At 52.2% G+C, this 19364-nt stretch overlaps 1 protein-coding gene across 4 annotated transcripts in view; it reads right to left on the reverse strand.

Moving 5' to 3' along the window:
* Positions 1-7450, reverse strand: part of SHISA6 (shisa family member 6) — a 236621-nt gene extending 229171 nt beyond the window's left edge. For all 4 annotated transcript variants that reach the window (XM_059046622.2, XM_059046621.2, XM_067021104.1 and 1 more), the window contains exon 1: positions 6810-7450. In XM_059046622.2, the coding sequence (XP_058902605.1) occupies positions 6810-7450 (641 nt within the window). The remainder of the gene's footprint in view (positions 1-6809) is intronic.
* Positions 7451-19364: the final 11914 nt, after the last annotated feature.

The following is a 19364-nucleotide window of genomic DNA, read 5'->3' on the forward strand; positions in this document are numbered from 1 at the left end:
TGCTTAGAAGGATGACACATTAGGATAGGTATGTCCTGGTTCTTTCCAAGAAGGACTTGGACACAATGCAGGCAAAAGCCCCGAACTGCACGCCGCAGACGATAATTTCTCATAATGATGGGACCCGAATGTCCAGCTTCATTGGCCTTCCTCCCCAAAGCTTCTCTGAAGCCCTCACCTTGCATTCACCCTGGCCCCGCGGTCTCTTGGCCCAGAGCTGAGAAAAGGGCAGGGTGGGCACCGGTTAATGTACGTCTGCGGGTCACAGAGCTGTCTTATACGTAGGGAGCCATCCTGGAGGACAAAGCTGAAATCACTCCCTCTCAGGCCCACGGGATGCCTGGGGGGGGCTCTGGTCTCTGGTTGGTTGGACCAGGTCGCACCTGGCCGGTTTCAGCATCCCCACCCATCTCTGGGACAGAGAGAAAGCATTCGCAGCCCGTATTTTTCACTACAGGTTCCTGCCCCTAGTTTTATCCAGTGACCCATTGCTCTGATTCACAACTCTTTGGCTTGTGCTATATTTTCCTTCTTCAAACGGGCTGCATTACTCAAATCTTATTAAAGGATAATAATAATAAACTTAGATCAGGGTATTGCCCTTTACAAAGGAATTCGGAGAAACTGCCGAGGACCAGGGAAGATGAACGGAAATCATTTTCGTGGATGGAAAAAGTGAAAGAGAAAGGACTGAAAAAATGTAGGGAAGCAAGAGAAGGGAGAAGGCTGTCACTGACATCTCTAAATATCCGGAAGTTATTCGTACATCAAGTAAAATAGAATAGATTTCCACTGGGCAAGAAGACGAGGCTGTGGCCCAGGGTACCGGCAGCCGGGCTTCTACAGTTCAAGACCACTCACCCCCCTCCCTGAGGGTCCTTGGCCTTGTCACCTGGCCTCCCTCGGCTTCAGCTGCTTGGCTTACAAAATCAGAGGGTTAAGTTAAATGACTTGCCCACGATAAAAATTCCATGGTTCTGTAATGGATGACTAAATGATAGAAAGCACTACTCTGCCTTTTCAGAACATTTTGGTTTTACTTCTAGAGATAAAAAAAAAGGACAGGGTTAGCAATCTGTCCTGAATGGGTGTAAATTAAGCCTGCTCAAGGCCGAGGGTCTGAGACCCTCTGAAGGGTTGCTGGTAAACCCTCCCGCCAAGCCCTCTTCCCCGTCTGCAACACCCAAGAACGAAGATGCTGGAAGTGGGGGGTCATAAATGTGACTCAGAGAAAAATAACAGGTAGGAGTTTCCTAAGGTAGAGAAAAGAGGGGGGAAAAAAATCACAGCAGACGGTATTTTTTAAATGAGCTTAACCTAGGCCCTCATACAGTCCGTCAGAGCTCCCTCCCCCGCCACCAATCTGAGACGGTCTGTACACAAGGAAGTTCAAACCACAGCACCGTGGTTCCACGGGATATATACTGTCAAGGGATGTACCGAGAATTGTAAGACAAAACGCACTTGAATTCATCCTAATGTCAAACACGGACTGTGCAGGACTTTGGTGGGGGGGGGCAGAGAAGGCCAGTGGTGACACCCAGCAGCCAGGGGCTGGGTGCTACTTCTAACACGCAGTGGGGACTCTGGCTGACCACGGCGAGGAGCCAGAGAGTGAAGATCTCAGGGCCATCCTGAAAGGCCCTGGAAAACCCGGCAGCGGAGCGGGGGAGGGTGCAGCTTCTTTCTGCGTAGCTCCCTTCTGTTCCGGACCCCAGGGCATGTCTGTCTGGGATCACCTCTTTCGGTCAGCTCACTTTTTCAGCCCTTAATCACGACTTCCTGCACAACTGATCTGAAATCGACTGCACGCTCACTCGATCTCTCATTAAAACAGGTTGGAAACAGTGCGCTGGACTTTTCCTCCTCCTATGTTGTGGGAGCCAAGAGAACTGTGGGTCAAGTCTTAGTAACTCAGCAGCAGATTCCTCCGAATGAATGTGCTCTGGGAAAAGGGACCGATGTGCATACCTTCTGGGGCTGGGGTGAGGTGGGAGAGGCCAGGGAGACAGCAGTAAGCCACGTTCCAGGGAGGACTGTCCAAGGGCAGGCCTCTTTGCACGGCTGACCTGCTCAATGGAGAATGAACTCTGCTTGGCCTCGTGGGTCAAACATAACATACACTCGAAAGGCTTACATTTTATAATTTGAAGTGTTCGTTGCCCACAGCGGGTGGGCAGGGCTCATCTGTTGAATGAATACATATGCACGTACCTGCAGGGATCAGAAGGAAACCAAACACAGATCTGGGCAATGCCACCCACCTCTCTCACCTGATCACCTTCCTCCCTTTACTTTTTTTTTTGTGTGTGTGTGTGTGTGTGTGTGTGTGTGTGTGTGTGGTACGCTGGCCTGTCACTGCTGTGGCCTCTCCCATTGCGGAGCACAGGCTCCGGACGTGCAGGCTCAGCAGCCATGGCTCACGGGCCCAGCCGCTCCGCGGCATGTGGGATCCTCCCGGACCGGGGCACGAACCCGCGTCCCCTGCATCGGCAGGCGGACTCTCAACCACTGCGCCACTAGGGAAGCCCCCTTTCCTATTTTTGTTTCTTGCTGCCTTCCTGGTATCCTTCCCCGAACTCCTCCCTCCATAAGCCTTCTTAAATTCTTCCATAATTTCACTGCTTTCCCTTCGTGCATTTTTTTTTTTTTACTCAAAGAAAATGGAAAACATGCAAGGCTAAGACCTTCAGTCTAAGGCAAGATGCTTTCTTTTTCTTTCCCAACAACTGCTATCTCTGAAGTTAAAAAAAACAAAAACAAGTTGACTCTCAGTTTAGATCAATTCATTATAGTGAGCCCACCGTGCTTCAGAAAATGGAGTGTTTGGCGTGATTTGACAATTCATTGCCCAGGAACCTAGGAAGAGAACTCACTAAATCAGCCAGCAGAGTGGGCCTGCTACTGCAATTATGTGGTCTGCGAGGACAAAACAGAGCTCTTTGGGTCTGTAATTAATTTCTGGAGGAAGAAAAGGTAGGACACAGTGTTCCCTTGATGTTCCTAGAAATAAGCAGAGGAACCCGAAGATGAAGGTCCCTCTTGATGGCTACCAGGGTCGCCTCCTAACATGCTTCCTTTTCCCTTACAACATCGGTCATCCGGGTTTTTCATTCCTCAGCCCTGTGTACTTCTCCACACCAATCCCCACCATAAATTCCTCCATCCCTTCATCCCCGTGCAGGCAGGAGGAGGACCCCAGGCACCTCTGGCCTCACCAACTGCACCTACAGCGTGCTAGTAGCTTCCTGACCTATCTGTTAATTAGCCATCTTTTTAAAAAGCCATAGTTCCTCCCTCAGAATGATTCTCACCTCCCAGACTCTAATGAATGAACACAGGGTGAGGAGGAAGGAACGGGTTGGAATGTGGTGGGAGGGCTGGTTTGGAACCCAATGTCAACAGGGAGCCCGCCTCTGAGGCGGTGTCCTGGGCACAGCCCCCGCCCTTGGAGGCCATGGCAGCCCCTCACTGAAGAGACAGCCCCCGGGAAGCACTGCAGAAGCCACTCGTGAAACACTGAGATGGGCGGATGCCTGCGGGCCGGCAGCTTGAGCCTCAGCCCGGGCAGCTGGAAAGGAGGGCTAGGTGAGGCCGAGATCCTGGTGGGAAATGGGGTTCTGGGTGGGAAGGGTGGGCACCCGATGTCCAGGGCTCTCCAGATCCAGAACTCGGCTGCGCCTTTGGCCCCTGTGGCCACCTCTTTCCCCTCCCTGAGGTCCAGCTGGGAGTCTGTGCTCACGTGCTCTGGTGTGAGAGGCGATGGTTGCCCCACAGACACGGTGGGGCGGGGGGGCGGGGGGGGACTTCTCACACAGATGGCAAGGTCTAATCACTTCTGGAAAAGACTAAATCTTCCTCCCTGCGGGGGCTGGAGAGGGAAGAAGGCCCGCCCTAAGGGGGACAGAGGAGGCAGATGGCTCGTCCTAAGGCAGCATCTTCCTTTTCACCCTTCTAACACTCCCACAAACATCCCTCCCGCTCAGCCCGTTTGCCCAACCACCATCTTCGCAGAGGCTCACACGCTGAAATCAGTAAAATAATCTTTGCCTCTCCAGAAAGGAAATGCCTTTGCTGAACTATTTCAAGGAGTACGGAACCGAGCGCATATCCCACCTCTTCCGTGGACCTCTGAAGAGTATACGTTCCTGCTCCCCCACTTTCCCCAGGGAGGACCCATCATGGTGTGAATATTTATCTCTTTCTCCATCGTTCTCTCCTTTTCCCTACCCCAGGTCCCCAACAAGGCAATCTGCACCCCAGACTCCCTGAAACAGCAAGCAACAACCTCTGAGGTGTGAGCAAAGTGGGAGCGTGGCGGTACCACTCGTGCATGCCCGGGAGTCAGTGGGCTGCTCCAGCAAACGTGCACGCTCACCCCGACACGCCTGGGAAGGGGGAGGCTGGGGTGGGACGCCGTTGTGCCCGAGTTATCCAGAATGCAAAAATGTTTCCCTGACCTGCCCAAGGTCATTCAGGGAGTGTCCTAGATGGATCGCCCGTGCTCTGTCCTCTCTCCCACACCACCACCCTCAAACACGAAGACAGGCTCTGTCCCCTACCTAACAAGCATCAACATGATGGCTTCCCAAGCACTGAACAGGCGAGACTGCAGCTGCTGGAAGAGGTGCTGTGAACTGAATAAAATCAGGAGGTGAATTTGAGGGAGAAACAGCCCACATTTACATAATGGTCTGAGGGCTGAAATGCATCGCCCCTCGCATGGCTACCTCTCTTTCCCAACCTCGGCGAGACACTGCCCCCACGGCATCACCATTGAGCCGCACACCTAGACACACACCAGTCGCCCTGGTTTGGAGTGGGTTGGGGAGTCAGCATGGTGGGGGGACGGTGACATCTCCAAGGTCAAAGCCCATAGAACGCAGGCCAACGCCAGCACTCAAAGGCCATCGGCATCCTCCCAGGTGATGATGAATAAATTTAGTAGGAGGCGGAGGGCAGGGCAGGGCAGGGGGCAGGTCTCCCCAAGGGTGCGGAGAAGAACGGCTCGGGGAAGAGAGAAACCCAAAGAAAGCTTCGTGGGAATCCACTGGCAGGAGGTCCCAGCCAGAATGGAAAGTGTGAGGAGAGGCCAGAAGCATAGAAGAGGGGGAAGGTGAACAACCGAGGGGTCCAGAGGCAGACGCAGAGGCATTAAGAACCAGGCACATCTGCTTCAGGAAGGGGAGCCCAGAGAGAGAATTCTTTGCCAGACAAAACCCAAAGGAGGGAGCGTCTTGTCCTGATTTCGCTCTCTCCATCCCACCGACCCTCTGCTTTTAAGAGCCAGCACTGACCAGAGACTATGTGCCACGGTTCCTCCATCATCTTCCAGGACCAACCAGCCACAGACTTACTCCCTGAGAGATAAGATGGGGGGGTGGGATGAAGGCAGTGGTACCTCAGGGTTAACGAGTGAGGCGGATAAACCCATCTCCTCTCAGAAGCACCCAATTCCAACACCCGAGTTCGTCAACATGAAAGTACCCACACTTTGTGGATTTGACTCAAAATCCGCCAGAGAGTATCATCTTTTCTCAACACCCACAGTATCCAGGGGGGGAAGAAGTCACACCCAGAAATTTCTATCTGCCTCTCTCTCTCTTCGTCAAGGTACAGGTCGCTAATGTCCGCAGCAGCGGGGGAAGGTTTTCAGGCCCAAAGGATAACAGGCAGAGTGCGGAGATGAGCTAAAGCTGCACGGCTCTGGGTGCGGGCCTGCCGGGCAAACTCAGAGAAACTGGTCTGGGCCGTGTGGGGTGGTCCCGATGACTAGGGCAGTGCCCACACCATGTGCCAGGGATGGAGGCATGTCCCGGGGCAGGGTTTGTTCCTTGAAAGACTGCTGAACCACGTCCAGCCGTTCATCAGCACGAGGGGACTGGAAGCAGAGCCGAGCTTGCACCCCCTGGGCGCGTGATGAACAGAGTTGTAAAGAGAGGCTGGCTTCCCGTTCCCAAGGGGCGCTCAGGGAGCTGGAGGGCGGGGTGGGAGGGAGGCAGGCGGGGTGGAACCCTGCACAGCCATCTTTCAAGCTCTTGGCATAAGTTTCGGTGGGAGGCAGCCCCCACTGCCTCCCTATGGAAACAGTGAAAGATGCCCACCGGGTTGAACACAACAAGAAGTGTTAACTCAGAGAGTTCTGCCCACAGGGTTTAAAAGAACAAGTCCTCCAGTCTCAGCGGGAAAGCAAAGCTTCCCACTCGGCAGGATGCCATGAATAGACACCATATGCCCTTGGTCAAGACGGAATGGTTAGATCTGCATGCCTTCTCACCCCAGGAGGCTGCTTTTCCGTATCACCCACATCTCCAACACACGGGAACACCCAGTTCACACTCTTTTCAGTAAGGTTCCAACACCGTTCAATCTCCTACATCCAAGATGACGCTCTGGTTTGACTCAGAAAACCGAATGCAGTAAGAGCCTGCACCGAGGCGCCCACCTGCCTTGAAAACTGCACCCTGGACCCCTACCCAGGGTTACGGAACGTGTACAATTCTTAGACTCAAACTCACGGACTCCACCACTCCCTACTTTGCCCTGTAAATCCCCCTACCAACCAAAGCATGCGTTCCCAGTTCTGAAGAAATGGAGAAGAGAGCACAGAAGGCTCCGATTTATTGCCTGTCAAAGAGGCAAGGGGTGCTCAGTTGACTTAAAACCGTCGAGAGAGAGACAGAGACAGAGAGACCCGGGGTGGGGGGGGCGCGGCGGGGAGATGCCAAGAGCCAAGAGGACAGGGAAGCCTGGAAAGAGGGGTGAGGCCGCCGGGAGTTTGGGGGCAGGCCCCGGGCGGCCGCGCTCACCTGTGGATGTTCATCTCCCGAGGAGGGCGGTGGGCCTTGTCGTACGAGACCTTGGCGAAGACGCCGGCCACGATGACGAAGGCGATCACCCCGCAGGTGATGTAGACGGTGAAGTTGGTCCTGTCCTTCTCCGGGTCATACTTGTTCTCGGGCCCCGGCGACACCACCTTGGTGCTGGGCGTCTGCACCCACACCGGACTCTGGTAGTTGGTGCACTGGCGCTGGTCCAGCTTCTCGTGGCGCTTCTTGCAGCAGAAGCGGTAGTAGCAGGTGCCGCAGCAGTACAGGTAGCCGCTCTCGCTGTTGTTGCACTCGAACTCCTTGTCGTACTGGCCGCTCACGTCGTAGTAGCCCCAGCACGTCTCGTAGGTGACGGGCGCGCTGGCCGCCGCAGCCGCCGCCGCCGCCACGGGCTGCCCCCGCCGGCTCCCCGCCTCCGGGCCACCGGGCGCCCGGACGGTGCCGTTCAGCTCGCGGCCGCCCCGGGCCAGGGCGCCCCGTCGGGGGCCGGCGGCCGCGGCGCCGGTGCTCAGGGTCCGGTTGGCGGCGCGGCCGCGGGCGCCCCAGGCGCCGGGCAGCAGGTCCAGGGGCTGGAGCGAGAGCAGCGGCAGCAGCAGCAGCAGGAGGCGCCGCAGCGCCATGGCGGGGCCGGGCGGGAGGGCGCGCGGAGGCTTCCGCGGCGGGCCGCTCCCCGTGCCGCCCGGGCTCCGAGGGGGCCGCGCGGGCCGGGCTGGCGGCGCGGGGCGGTCAGCGGCGCCGGGGCGATGGCGCCATCGGGGCGCGGGCGGCGGCGGCGCGCGGTGCGCACGGAGCAGCCCGGTGCGGGCGGGCGGCCGGGACTCAGGCTGCGCGCCGGCTCCGCGCTCCCCCCGCGGGCTCGGCGCGCCTCCCGGGCAGCCCCATCCCCCGCCGGCGGCAGAGGCGGCGGCGGCCCCGCGCGCGGCTCGGCTCAGGCGGGACCCGAAGCGCGGCTCCCGGCGGCGGCTGCGGCGTGGTCCCGTCCGGGCGGGTCCTGCGGGACAAGACGGGGAGCTGGTCACGGGGTGGGGCGACCGGGAGGCGGGCGCGTGAGGGGAGGGAGCGCGCAGCCCTCGAGGAGCGAGGCTGGGGCCGCGAGGGGCGCGGAGCCCTCTCCCGAGACGGGGCCTCGCGGACCCGAGGCCCGGGACGGAGCGGGCGGCGCCTGGGGTCGGGCGGCGAGCGGCGGACCGCGCGGCGCCCGACCTCACTCACTCACCATGCCCGGCTGCGACTGCAGAGGCGGAGGCGCGGCGGCCGGAGCGAGCGGCCGAGCCGGGAGCCGCCTGCACGAGTGCCGGAGAGTGTGCGCGAGGAGCCAGGGAGACACCCGCACACGCGGAAGCGCCGCGCGGGGAGGGGAGGGGACGGCCGGGGCCGGCGGGGGCGGCGGGGGAGGGGAGGCGAGCGGAGGGGGGCGCCACTCACCGCCGCCCACGTCTCCACGCCCGGGGGAGGGGGCGCTCCTCTTCGCCGCTCCCCGCTCGCGGCGCCCTCAGCTCCGCGTCACCAAAGCCCAGGACACCGCTTCATCAACGCGGCGAACAGGGGCCCGGCTCCCCTGCCCGGGCCCGCTCCAGCCCTCGCGGCCGCTCCCGCCCCACCCCAGTCCGTGCGTGCGCGGCCCGAGCGGGAGTTGGGGTGTCTGCGAGCCTTTGCCTCTCCCTAGTGGCGACGCTCGCAGCGGAGGGAAGCGGTCAGGCCCATTGCTACAGGTTCCTCAACTGAGACCAGGGGTCAAGTGGCTCCTCTAAAGTTACTGGGCTACCAGCGAGCAGGGCCCTCAGCACACAGGTTAGCCCCAGCGCGGGAGGGCACCTCATTTCCTCTTTCCGGGGACTTTCCCGCAGGGCGTTCGGGGAGAGTTCGGGAAGCTCTCCTAGCCTCTGAGCCTCGGCTCTGAAATTCCTCCGCTTTAGCGGATGGGGGCGGGGGCGGCGTGGGGAGGGGGAAAGGGGGCGTTCCTGCGTGCTTACGGCTCGGGTCTGGGGAAGGAGGCCTGAGGCTAACTTTCAAAGCCACGAGGCCACCCAAGGGGGAGTTACAATCCTCATCTTTGACCTGAGGGGCTGGAGTTGGGGGCAGGAAAATGAGAACAGAAAGCGACGTCCAAAATTCGGCCAGCAGCCCTGGCCCTCTGAGCAAGTGCCCAGGTCCTTAGGTTGAAGGCAGGGGACAGTTCATCAGTGTGTGGGCAGTAGCGATTGTCCCCAAAGCTGTCCATTCAGTCTCACGTGTGACCCAAATCAAGGATCCCCCATGCAGGAGAGGCAGAACACCTCTTCTCAGAATCCGGAATGGATCAATTGGAGCTGAAACCCAGATTCCAAGCCCCCCCCACCCCCGCCCGCCCCGGGAGATCTCGATCCTAAGATGGGAAGTGCACAGACTCCCCTGGCAGCTCCCCACCTGCTTCTATCTCTCCATTTCCTCCCCCTTCCCCTGCACCCTCTCCCACTCCCCCAATTCCCTCTTCTCAGCTGCCACCCTCTTCTTCATGATTCTGTTCAAGAAGCATTTATTTTAGTTAGTTGCCTACTCTCCCCCCAGCACTGTGCTAAGTGCTGAGATAAAAGCTCCCTTTCCTCAAGGAAGGGGAGCTTGTAAACCACTGGGGAGACAGACAACAAATGATGAACTTATCCGTGGTTACGTCCCATGACACAGGTGGGCACAGAGTGCTGTGAGAGGCACCCAGAGGACAGGCACCCAACCTAGCCCGGGAGGGGAAAGGTGGGATCCAAGGCAGTTTTCTCAACGAGATAAGGAGCAGAATCTCGAGGTTGATACAGCAAACGAGAGGGGAAGGACACTCCCAGCAAAGGGAGCATCAGTAACAAAATCCAGAAGACAGGAGGGAGTGGGGTATGTGAGCTGGGGAGACGGCAGCTGAGCATAAACTTGGAGGGAGTCTTCCAAATAAAGCTGGCAGAAGGGGGCTGTGTCCCCTGCCAAAAAGAACTTGAATTTATTCTGCAGTTGATGGAGAACTATTGGTGGGTTTTACTCAAAGGGAAGTCAGTCAGATTTACACGTTCACTGGATCTCTAAGTCAACTGGAGTAAGGAACACTGGATGGGAGAAGAGAGATATGGAAGCCTTTCTGATAATCCAGGTAAAAGAAGATGAAGGGGTGAAGTAGGTTTCTGGTGGTTGGTGGTCAAAGGGCAGGTTCAGGACAGCATTCGTGATGGTCCTGTTGAAATGCCTTTCAGAGCTCTAAGGGGTGCAGTTCAGCACAAGCGTTAAGCTCAGGAGAGCAGATAAAAGTATATATCATAACATACACATATACATTTGGGAATCATAAGAACATATCTTTTACCTTCAGACTGTGTGCGATTTTAAAGCCAATCCCTTCCTTTTCTCTTCCCTGAGCTTTCACCTCCCCATCCTTATTCCAAAATTGGGAGCTTCCTGGCAATGGGTAGAAACATGCCTTCTTCACGTGGGACTCTAACAGGATTTGATCAGTGGCGCTAAGTAGGGGAAGTTGCTTTGGTTCCTCAGACCACCCTCACAAAATATGTTCTGAACCTCTGTGCTCATAGATGGTAGCATCAACAAACTCACAGAAAATAGCAGACCTCAGGATTGAACAGGATGTTAGAGGTTATCTATTCCAACTCTTACTGAGTGCAAAACACTATACATCTTGTTGACACTTCGCCCTTTGTAGTTGACCAGGCTGGTTGCCCACCAACATTCATTCCCCTACTTTCTCCTTCTAGTTTCAGGACCTGAATTGTTGACGGTATGGAAGCATCTTTCTGTTGTGGATGTGACTTATGAAAAAGTGCCAGAGAAGAATCATCTTCTTCAACACCTGTACCAACTTCAGGGCGCCCGTAGGCTCAGGAGACAGTGACCCAATCCCTGGCTCTAGAAGACGGATCCCAGGTGGGCTGAGCCGATCATAATAATCCCATTGCCTTTGCCAGATTAGTTAAGAATGGATATGTGATCCAGCTCTGGCCAATGCTAAGTGCGGGAACTGTTGGGAGATTCTGGGGAAATTTTCCTTGCTCTACTTTTTTAAGTGTTGTTTCCGTGGAGGTTATGACCATGGGGCCTGAGGGGGTGGGGCAGGGGGGACGGAAACCAGCCATTAGTCGAAATTGATATTCAGTTTGATAGTCATCAGTGCTGCACAAGAAATATCTCTGCCCTTCCAGGCAGATTGTAGAATTGCAATTCCTGGCCCATCAGTGAGCAGGAGGGGAGAGTGACTTAGTACTACTGGTCAAAAATCCTGAGCAGGGCTTCCCTGGTGGCGCAGTGGTTGGGAGTCCGCCTGCCGACGCAGGGGACGCGGGTTCGTGCCCCGGTCCAGGAGGATCCCACATGGCCCGGGGCGGCTGGGCCCGTGAGCCATGGCCTCCGAGCCTGCGCTCCGCAACGGGAGAGGCCACAACGGTGAGAGGCCTGCGAAAAAGAAAAAATAAAATAAGAAAAATCCTGAGCAAAAATGGTGCATGTCATTTTCTGAACCAGAGCATCCAGTTCCCGCTTTAAGACACGGTAGAGCTCTCGTTTTCTCCTGGCGTGGTGATCAGCAATGCTCCAGGTGGGAGTGGCTTTGTCAGCCTGGAAGTGGTGTCAGTGAGGAGGCCCCACCGTGGACATGCAGCCTGAGTAAAACTCCACTCTTCTTAAAGCCACTGGAATTGGGTCTATTATTGCAGCGTATCTTAACCCATCCTGACTGATAATGCTGAGGCTGACAGAAGGAACATCATGGAGCCATTCAGGGAACTTTGCCCAAGGCTTTCCCAACTCCCATCTTCCAATAATGTAAAATAATTAAGTTTCTTATGTCAAAGCCTCTTTGAATCCAGAGCTTTTCTTACGTGCAGCCCGAGGCACCCTACGGATATAGCATGTCTTTCCTGTCTCCATTCTGAGTTAGGGTTTCCGCCGAGCTATGGTGGACAAACGACGGCCACTCCTTCTCACAAGAGGTGATGTCTGTTTCTCTTCCCTTTGAGGCTAGGCCAGCCTTCTGACTTGCTTTGCCTGATGGCGTGTGGCAGAAGGGATGCTCAGCCAGGCTGAGTCTAGCCATTCAGAGGCCTGGTGCCGTCTCCCTCTGCATTCTTGAGATCGAGCTGCCATGTAAGAGGCGTGGGCTGCCTGTTATACTCAGTGATGAGGAGTGAGACCACCACGACGTGGAGAGAGACCCCGAGGGACAAGATGCTACCTTTGGCGTTTGGTTCCCAACTGAGCTCCCAGCGGAATGCAGCCAAGGGTGGGACCCGAGTGAGGCCAGAAGAGGAATCGTCCATTTCAGCCCCAGACAACCCGCAGAATCATGAGAAGTGATGGACTGATGTTGTTGTAGGTGTTTGAAACCACTAAGCGTCGTGACGGTTTACTACAACACAACAGACAGCTAAGTCCATCCACAGATCACAGCACAGATGCTAAACAGAAATGTATTAGCTGCAACTTCCAGCCACTAGATGTCCGAAGCTATTTTTCATGAGCTGCTGTATGAATTTGCTAGGGCTGCCATCACAAAGTACCACAAACCAGGTGGCTTGCCGACTAGAAAATGATTGTCTCGCAATTCTGGGAGGTGGACGTCTGAAATCAAGGTGTTGGCAGGGTTGATTCCTTCCAAGTACAGGATCTTTTCAGAGTGTCTCTCCTTGGCTTGTAGGTGGCTGTCATGATGTGCACATGATGGTCTACTTTTATGCCTCTTGGTCTCCACATTCCCCTCTTTTTATAGGGACGCGAGTCCCTAGAAAAAGGGCCCACTCTAATCACTTCATTTTAATCTTATTACCTCTGTCTCCAAATAAGGTCACATTCTGAGGCCCTGGAGGTGAGGACTTTAGCATATGAATTTGGGGGGTGGGAGAGGGGAGGTACAATTCAACCCATACACCTACTGCATGGAAGGGTGATGTGCTCTGTACAAAACATGATGAAAACATGTGTGCAGATGAAGAAGAAAGGAAGAGAGGTCATGTTTGCCATCTTTTATTAGAGAATTGCAGTTTAGGTCACACTGGAAATGAGTACTCTTTTTTTTATACCCTTTTCAAGACTGAAGGCAATTGCTCGAGTGAAAGAAAAGAGATTCCAAATAGGCAGCACAGGAAAGGGACTGCCTTCCCCTGGCGCTCCCCACCTGGAGATGGAGTTAAGGAAGTTTGCATCCCGTATAATTAGAACTCTAGAATTGTGGCATTTCCGAATTTGCAAGAATTCATATCCTCTAGACGCTTTCTTCTAAGCAGACCTCTGGTTGGCCGCACAAGTGAGGGCAAAAATGACCTCAAATTATCCCTGTGGCTAGCCTGGCCCAGGGTTAACTCACTTCTGCATTCACATATTCATTCTTTATCATTTATTCTACCAATTAGCCCTTCAATAAATATTTAACGAGCACCCACTACGTGCTAGTCCAAAATACAAACAAATAACTTATGCTTTCTGACTTGAAATCTGGAATCCTACATAGGGCCTCATAGAAGTGCCTTCCCTCTACCACATAGCAGATGTGATCGACTAAATGTGTCCCCCCAGAATTCATATGTTGAAGCTCTAACACCATCCCCATGCCGTGTGAGGACACAGCAGGAAGGCAGCTGTCTGCAATCCAAGGAGAGAGCCCTCACCAGACACCAACTCTGCTGGCACCTTGATTTGGATCTCCACTCTCCCAAAAGGGGAGAACTAAATTCCTATTGTTTCAGCCGCCCAGTTTTCGGTATCTTGTCATGGCAGCTGGAGCTAGGACACCAGCGATTGAGAGGCAAAAATAAAAAGGTTTGAGAAGGCTTCAGAAATGTTTTCTCCCCGAGCTGAGTGTCCAGCAGTTCCCTAGGACACAGACTCTTTTAGTTAGGTCGTGAGCTACACTACCAGGAGGATGCCTTAGCAGATTCAAAGCACCTCGGAGACATGCTGGAAACACAACTGAAGACACAATAATGTGTGGGCCACATGTGAGCTCAACATCTTAACAGCTTCTTAAGAAGCTCTCCTTAAGGGGCTGCTTTTCTACTGTGATCATCTAGGGCTATCAAATGTGGTTTTCTCCACGTTTGTTGTGACATTATTAGCAAAGACAGGTGAATATGCATGCACTTTTATACTTTTAATCCCAAGACGTAGAACCCTACTGTTAGAATTGGTCTAGCTATTGTGACTGTGTTAAGAATAAGGTCAGATTACAACACTAAATGATTGAGAGTTTGGGGCTTTCCCCCCTTTTAATGTAGGTAAAGCTCTTCTGTATCCCCAAGCATGTACTGAGTCACAGAGTAGCTCGTTTTAGTTGTGTGTTTTCTGGGTAAACTTGTACCAAACCATTTTCAAAGGACACATTTAGCTGGATCTATGGAATGTGATTTATCTACATAGCATTGCATCCAGTCACTCCTTATGGCAGGACAGGCTGTAACAGTGTTCTCTGCTATGATGCCCTCCTCCTGTGCCCAGAGCAGACATCACTAATCAATTAATGAACCCTTTCCTGCTGAGACCAGGCATAGCCTCAGAAAGCCCTTCCACACACAAAGCTCCAAATAGCCAGCAGAGATTAACTATAGCTGGAATGAGTACGAGAAATAAACCCTATTTGCCTAACAGCTCAGTGAGAGGAGACAGTCGTAACGGTTCAAGCATAGTTCTGTTCGTTACTTTCTGTAGATGTGGTTTTAGAATTCTGTTCCAATTAAACAGCTTTATTGCCCCAAACGGAAACATTTATGAAAGGAAGGGGCCGAGAGTGTGAGGGACACCAACGTCATTGGTCGTTATGTGCTTTTTACTGAAAGACGTCACTGATTTACAGCTAGAAGAAATGCACACCGGGGTTAGCGCTTCCCGAGAAGAGTGATAATGAAGAGTTCGCCAAAGATAATCATCACACAGCCTCTCTCAGATGCTCATGTGCATATTCTGTGCATTGCTATTCCATTTTCTCTTCGGTTGTAATTTATTGATATTTTATTCCAAACCACCAGGGATTGACATACAAAAATATATTTCCATATACACCTAGGAAGACTGTTACGAGCCCATTAGACATAGATGGCATAGGGTTCGTATCAACCTGTGTTCTGTGTCCGTACGAACTGTTTTTCATACTTCTGCGTCCTACCTTTAGATCATGCCTTTTGTGTCTATTGTGTCACATGGGTCACCTTGAATTCTGTTTCCGACTTCCGGGAAGTTAAACCTGCCATAGGCAGTAGTAGTACCTTCCGTAGAACAGGTACATGTGATTTAAAACAACCCACTGAAAATGGCCGGTGTAGCTTTTTCCTTTAAAGGGAAAAAACACTGAATTAACTAATTGGATCTAATCCAATTGACTGGGCACAAATTGGTCATTAATACAGACAGATGAATAAACAGCAATTCTTGATTCTGTTTCAGAATGTAGACGCTCTCTGGATGGACCATCTGTTGGGTGAGTGCCAAGCTAAGGGTGACTCACTGAATAGACGGATGCCATCATTAAAATAACTGAGGTAACTGGGCTGAAAGGACCAATTTTGTTGTTAACTCCCTTCAATTTTCAAAATTACTAATTTGATCCCGGAGTGACTTCTGTGGACAGAGGTCCATTCTGACATGCTCAGTCTTGATCAAGACATTGAGTAACCCCATCTGCAGAAATAACCAGTGTGCAGATAGGTCCTGCAGGAGCCAGGAAGCAGTTAAAGGAGGGAGGGCTGGCCTGAAGATGCCTGGCGAAGGAATTTCTGGAGCTAGTTGGCCAGAGAGCCTGAGAACTAGTTCTTGACCTTGGCTTGAGGGTCTGATTTTCCAACTTACTTTTCAAGTCCTGGCTCAGCACCTGATGGCGCCTGTTCAATTTTACCCTCATATCCCAGCTCCCAGCCCCAACTCTGTCCCCTAGAAGCGCCAGCTTGGGGAGTGGAGATGAACTCCTTGCAAACCTTTCTATCCGAGGAGTCCTCGGGTGCTGAAGGACAAGGTCGTGGTGGCGCTGGTGTGGTGACAGAGACGGCTCCTGGGCTGCAGACACTACAGATCAGAAGAGAGAAACCGGGGTCAGGGTCATCCTGAGACAGACAACACTGGAGCTGTGTTCAGGCCTTTCGGAACGGCCACAAGCTCAGTGAAATCCCATGGGAGGAGTGAAGCAGAGGGTTCGTGTAGAACCGGCCAGTCGGTCCAGAGAAGGAGGTCGAGGCAGGGCAGTGAATTAAACCCAGCAGACCTGGAAGACCTCAGAGCAGGAAGGGTGATGAGTCAGGGTCCATCTAGCAGTTAGGAAGAAGGACGTCCATGAGAACCGACAGGAAGGGCGAGACATCGTCACTGGGTCTCATCACAGTGACGGGTGCCCTAGCCAAGAAGTTGGCTTACAAGCTTTCAGCATGAGCAGCTATCGGCTCCGAAGAACGGGCTCGCCGGGGCTTGCAGGGGGGAAGTAGCGAGAGATGAAAGTGATGCGTGGGATAAACCCCGCCAGGCCAAGGGTGACCACAGTCTGCACCCGCTTGGCCTCCACGAGCCCGTTTAGGTAACTCAATTCCCTGCGTCTCTTCCATCACAGCCCCTCTCCCAGCGACGGATTTCATAAATATGCACAACGTGCTGGCTGTACAATGTGCGTGATTGAAAATATCTAATTGGCCATTCTTTTTATTCATTTCACCCTGCTTCTCATTCTTTCAGTTCAGTATCGTTCCCATCAATACGTTCCCATCTCTGCATGTAAAACCCCCCAAGGTAATTTTTAACACATTTAATTTCAGGATATGCTAGTCCCTCTGAGAGATAATATATTCCAGGGGAAGAGAGAATATTTGGCAAAGAACTTGGGAATTTGGTCTTGATTTTCATCTTCAAATTGCTTACTGTTCTATCTCGGAATTTTCTGGTTTTTTTTACTCTGTCACCTTTATAGAGATTGCACCGTGTGGGACGGTGGTTCTCAACCTGGGGGTGATGGGGAACCTCTTGAAATTATAGCAAAATTGTGTGTGCCTGCGTGCATGCTTGCTGTTTTTAGGAGACATTTCATCAGACAATCAAATGAATTCAGACCCCAGAAGAAAAAATGAAAACATTACGAAAAGGACGAAAACTGTAAGAACTAAGTTCAGAAGACCTAAATTCCAGTCCTTGGGTTACTTTTCACTAGTTCGGTGACTAGTATGTGACCTCCTGGGGCACAGTTTCTTTTGCTGTAAAATAGAGAAGGTAATTCTGGCCTTTCATACAACACAGGATCAAATGAGACCACGGATGGTAAAGTATCGGAAACTCAGAAGTTCAATAAAAGCGTTCATTTTTTCTCACGATGCCAAACCTCTCAGTTACGCAAAAACATAAGGGCTGGATCAAAAGTCAAACCAAAGCAGTTCTGGCAGCGAGGAACATGCTGTTTTCAAAGCACACCCCTGTCCTCTAATGATATTTCAGTCTTCCCGAATTCCTCACTGGCTTTGTGCACGGTTGCGTGGGGAACAGAGGCGTCGTGGCAGTTATCCAGTTTATTCAATCAATTATCTGGGTATTTGAACTGATGTGATTATATATTCTTGCTACACTATTTCTTTCTGGACCCTACTCTCCCTTTTGGCCCGAGGACACAGCCCTTGTGCGGACAGCTGCCCTTGAAGAACAACTCTTTTAAGAAGTTTCTGAAATTAGCTCTGTGTGGCAGTTGACTGTGTGATCAGCTCCAGCGACAGCCAGCTAGGAGTAAAGGATGGAAGGGTTCAACGTTTTCCCTCCAACAGAGAAGGGCTTTGACCTAAGTGGGGCCCTGGACAATTTTGGAATCTGAGACCACAGTGATGCCAGCTGGCAAATTAGACAAGGAGCGGGATCGAAAGAGGCCGCAGTGAGGACCTGGAGGGACAAGGTGACACTTTATTACCAAGAGAGTAACACCTTTTAATTGGTGAACACAACAAATAAAGAGGTGGCAACCCCAGCTCGCTGCTGATTCGCTCACGCACCGAATGGGGTTTGAGACAACAAAATCCTTTCCTCGCTTCATTTAGAAGTTGTGATTTTGATTAGGAAACAATAGGCCATGCAGGAGACAAAACGTGAAACAGAAGGAGGCTTCTAACTGATAAAGACTGAATTTATTAGAAAGTACCCTGAAAGCCAGGCATAATGAAATGAAAATAACTTTATTAATTCAGCATTAAGAGGAAAATGTTAGTCAGGAAGAGAAATAACACACTTTGTAGGGTGCAGCGGGCGGGGGGGGGGGGGACACAGGGGTTTACGAGGGCTGTTTAATTCTGAATAATGCGTATGTCAACTCCACGGCTCCTTCCCCAAATTTGCTTCTTTCCGTCTACCTACGGCTCAGTCATCCTACTCTGTCAACAAGCCTAGAACAAATAAATTGGAACGCTGAAAATATTGCTTTCACTTCCAAAGGAGACTACCTGAAATTATAGGCATTTAGAGCAGCATTAAATTTAAAAACCACAGCTTGCAACAGCCATAATTTTTTTACAACGTAAGCATGGCTGTGAAGGTGATTGTGAAGCTTCTGGGCTGGGAGGGCAATCGTAAGGGTTTTTCTTTTCAGTCTGGACCCACTTTCACATTGTAGTGGACGCTGACGGTTCCAAGCAGCGATACTAACACTCTATTGTTAACAAAGGTCCAACCTCTATAGAGATAACTTTAGTTTTTCGCTAATGTCCTTTTTTTCTGTTCCAGGACCCCATCTAGGATATCACGTTACATTTAGCCGTCACGTCTCCTTAGGCCCCTCTGGTCTGTGACGCTTTCTCAGACACTTCTTGTTTTTGATGACTTTGACGGATTGGAGGAGTGTGGGTCAGGTATATTCCATAGAACGTCCTTCCATTTGGGTTCCTCTGATGATATTTCTCATGGGTAGACTGGAGTTATGGGTTTGGGGCAGGAAGGTCACCGAGGTGAAGTATCATTCTCATCATATCAAGGGTACAAGCTATTAATGTGACTGAACCATAATGACGTTGACCTTGATAACCGCTGCTGAGGCAGAGTTTGTCAGATTTCTCCACCATAAAGTTATGCATACCGTACCCTTTGGAAGGAAGTCACTAAACACAGGCCGCGTGGGAGGAGTGGGGATTTACTCTCCACCTCCGTGAAGCAGGTGCACACACCTCAATTGTTTGGAATTCTTCTGTACGAGAGAATTGTCTTCTCTCCTCCACTTATGTATATATTCAATCATTTATTTACATCAGTATGGACTCATGGATACTTATACTTTGGGCCATAATCCGACACTATAGCATTCATTTTCTTGTTCAAGTGGCCCCGGCTTTGCTCGTCACGAGCTCTTTCAGTTGGTTCTTGCGTCCATTTGACAAACACACCGCCATTGGGGTTTTAGGTTGTTTGTTTTTGAACACTGCTTTACTTTTCAGCACTATAAGAACTTCTTACAAAGTTATCCATTTCCTGCCCCAACCAGTGACTCAGCCCTTTCTCCAGAGACCTGCTCCTTTTTCTTGTAGAATGGTATTTCTTCTCTTTATTACTTTTTTAAAGTATCCACTCATACCACTCTCT

Source organism: Kogia breviceps, chromosome 19 (genome assembly GCF_026419965.1).
Source record: "Kogia breviceps isolate mKogBre1 chromosome 19, mKogBre1 haplotype 1, whole genome shotgun sequence".
NCBI lineage: Eukaryota > Metazoa > Chordata > Mammalia > Artiodactyla > Physeteridae > Kogia > Kogia breviceps.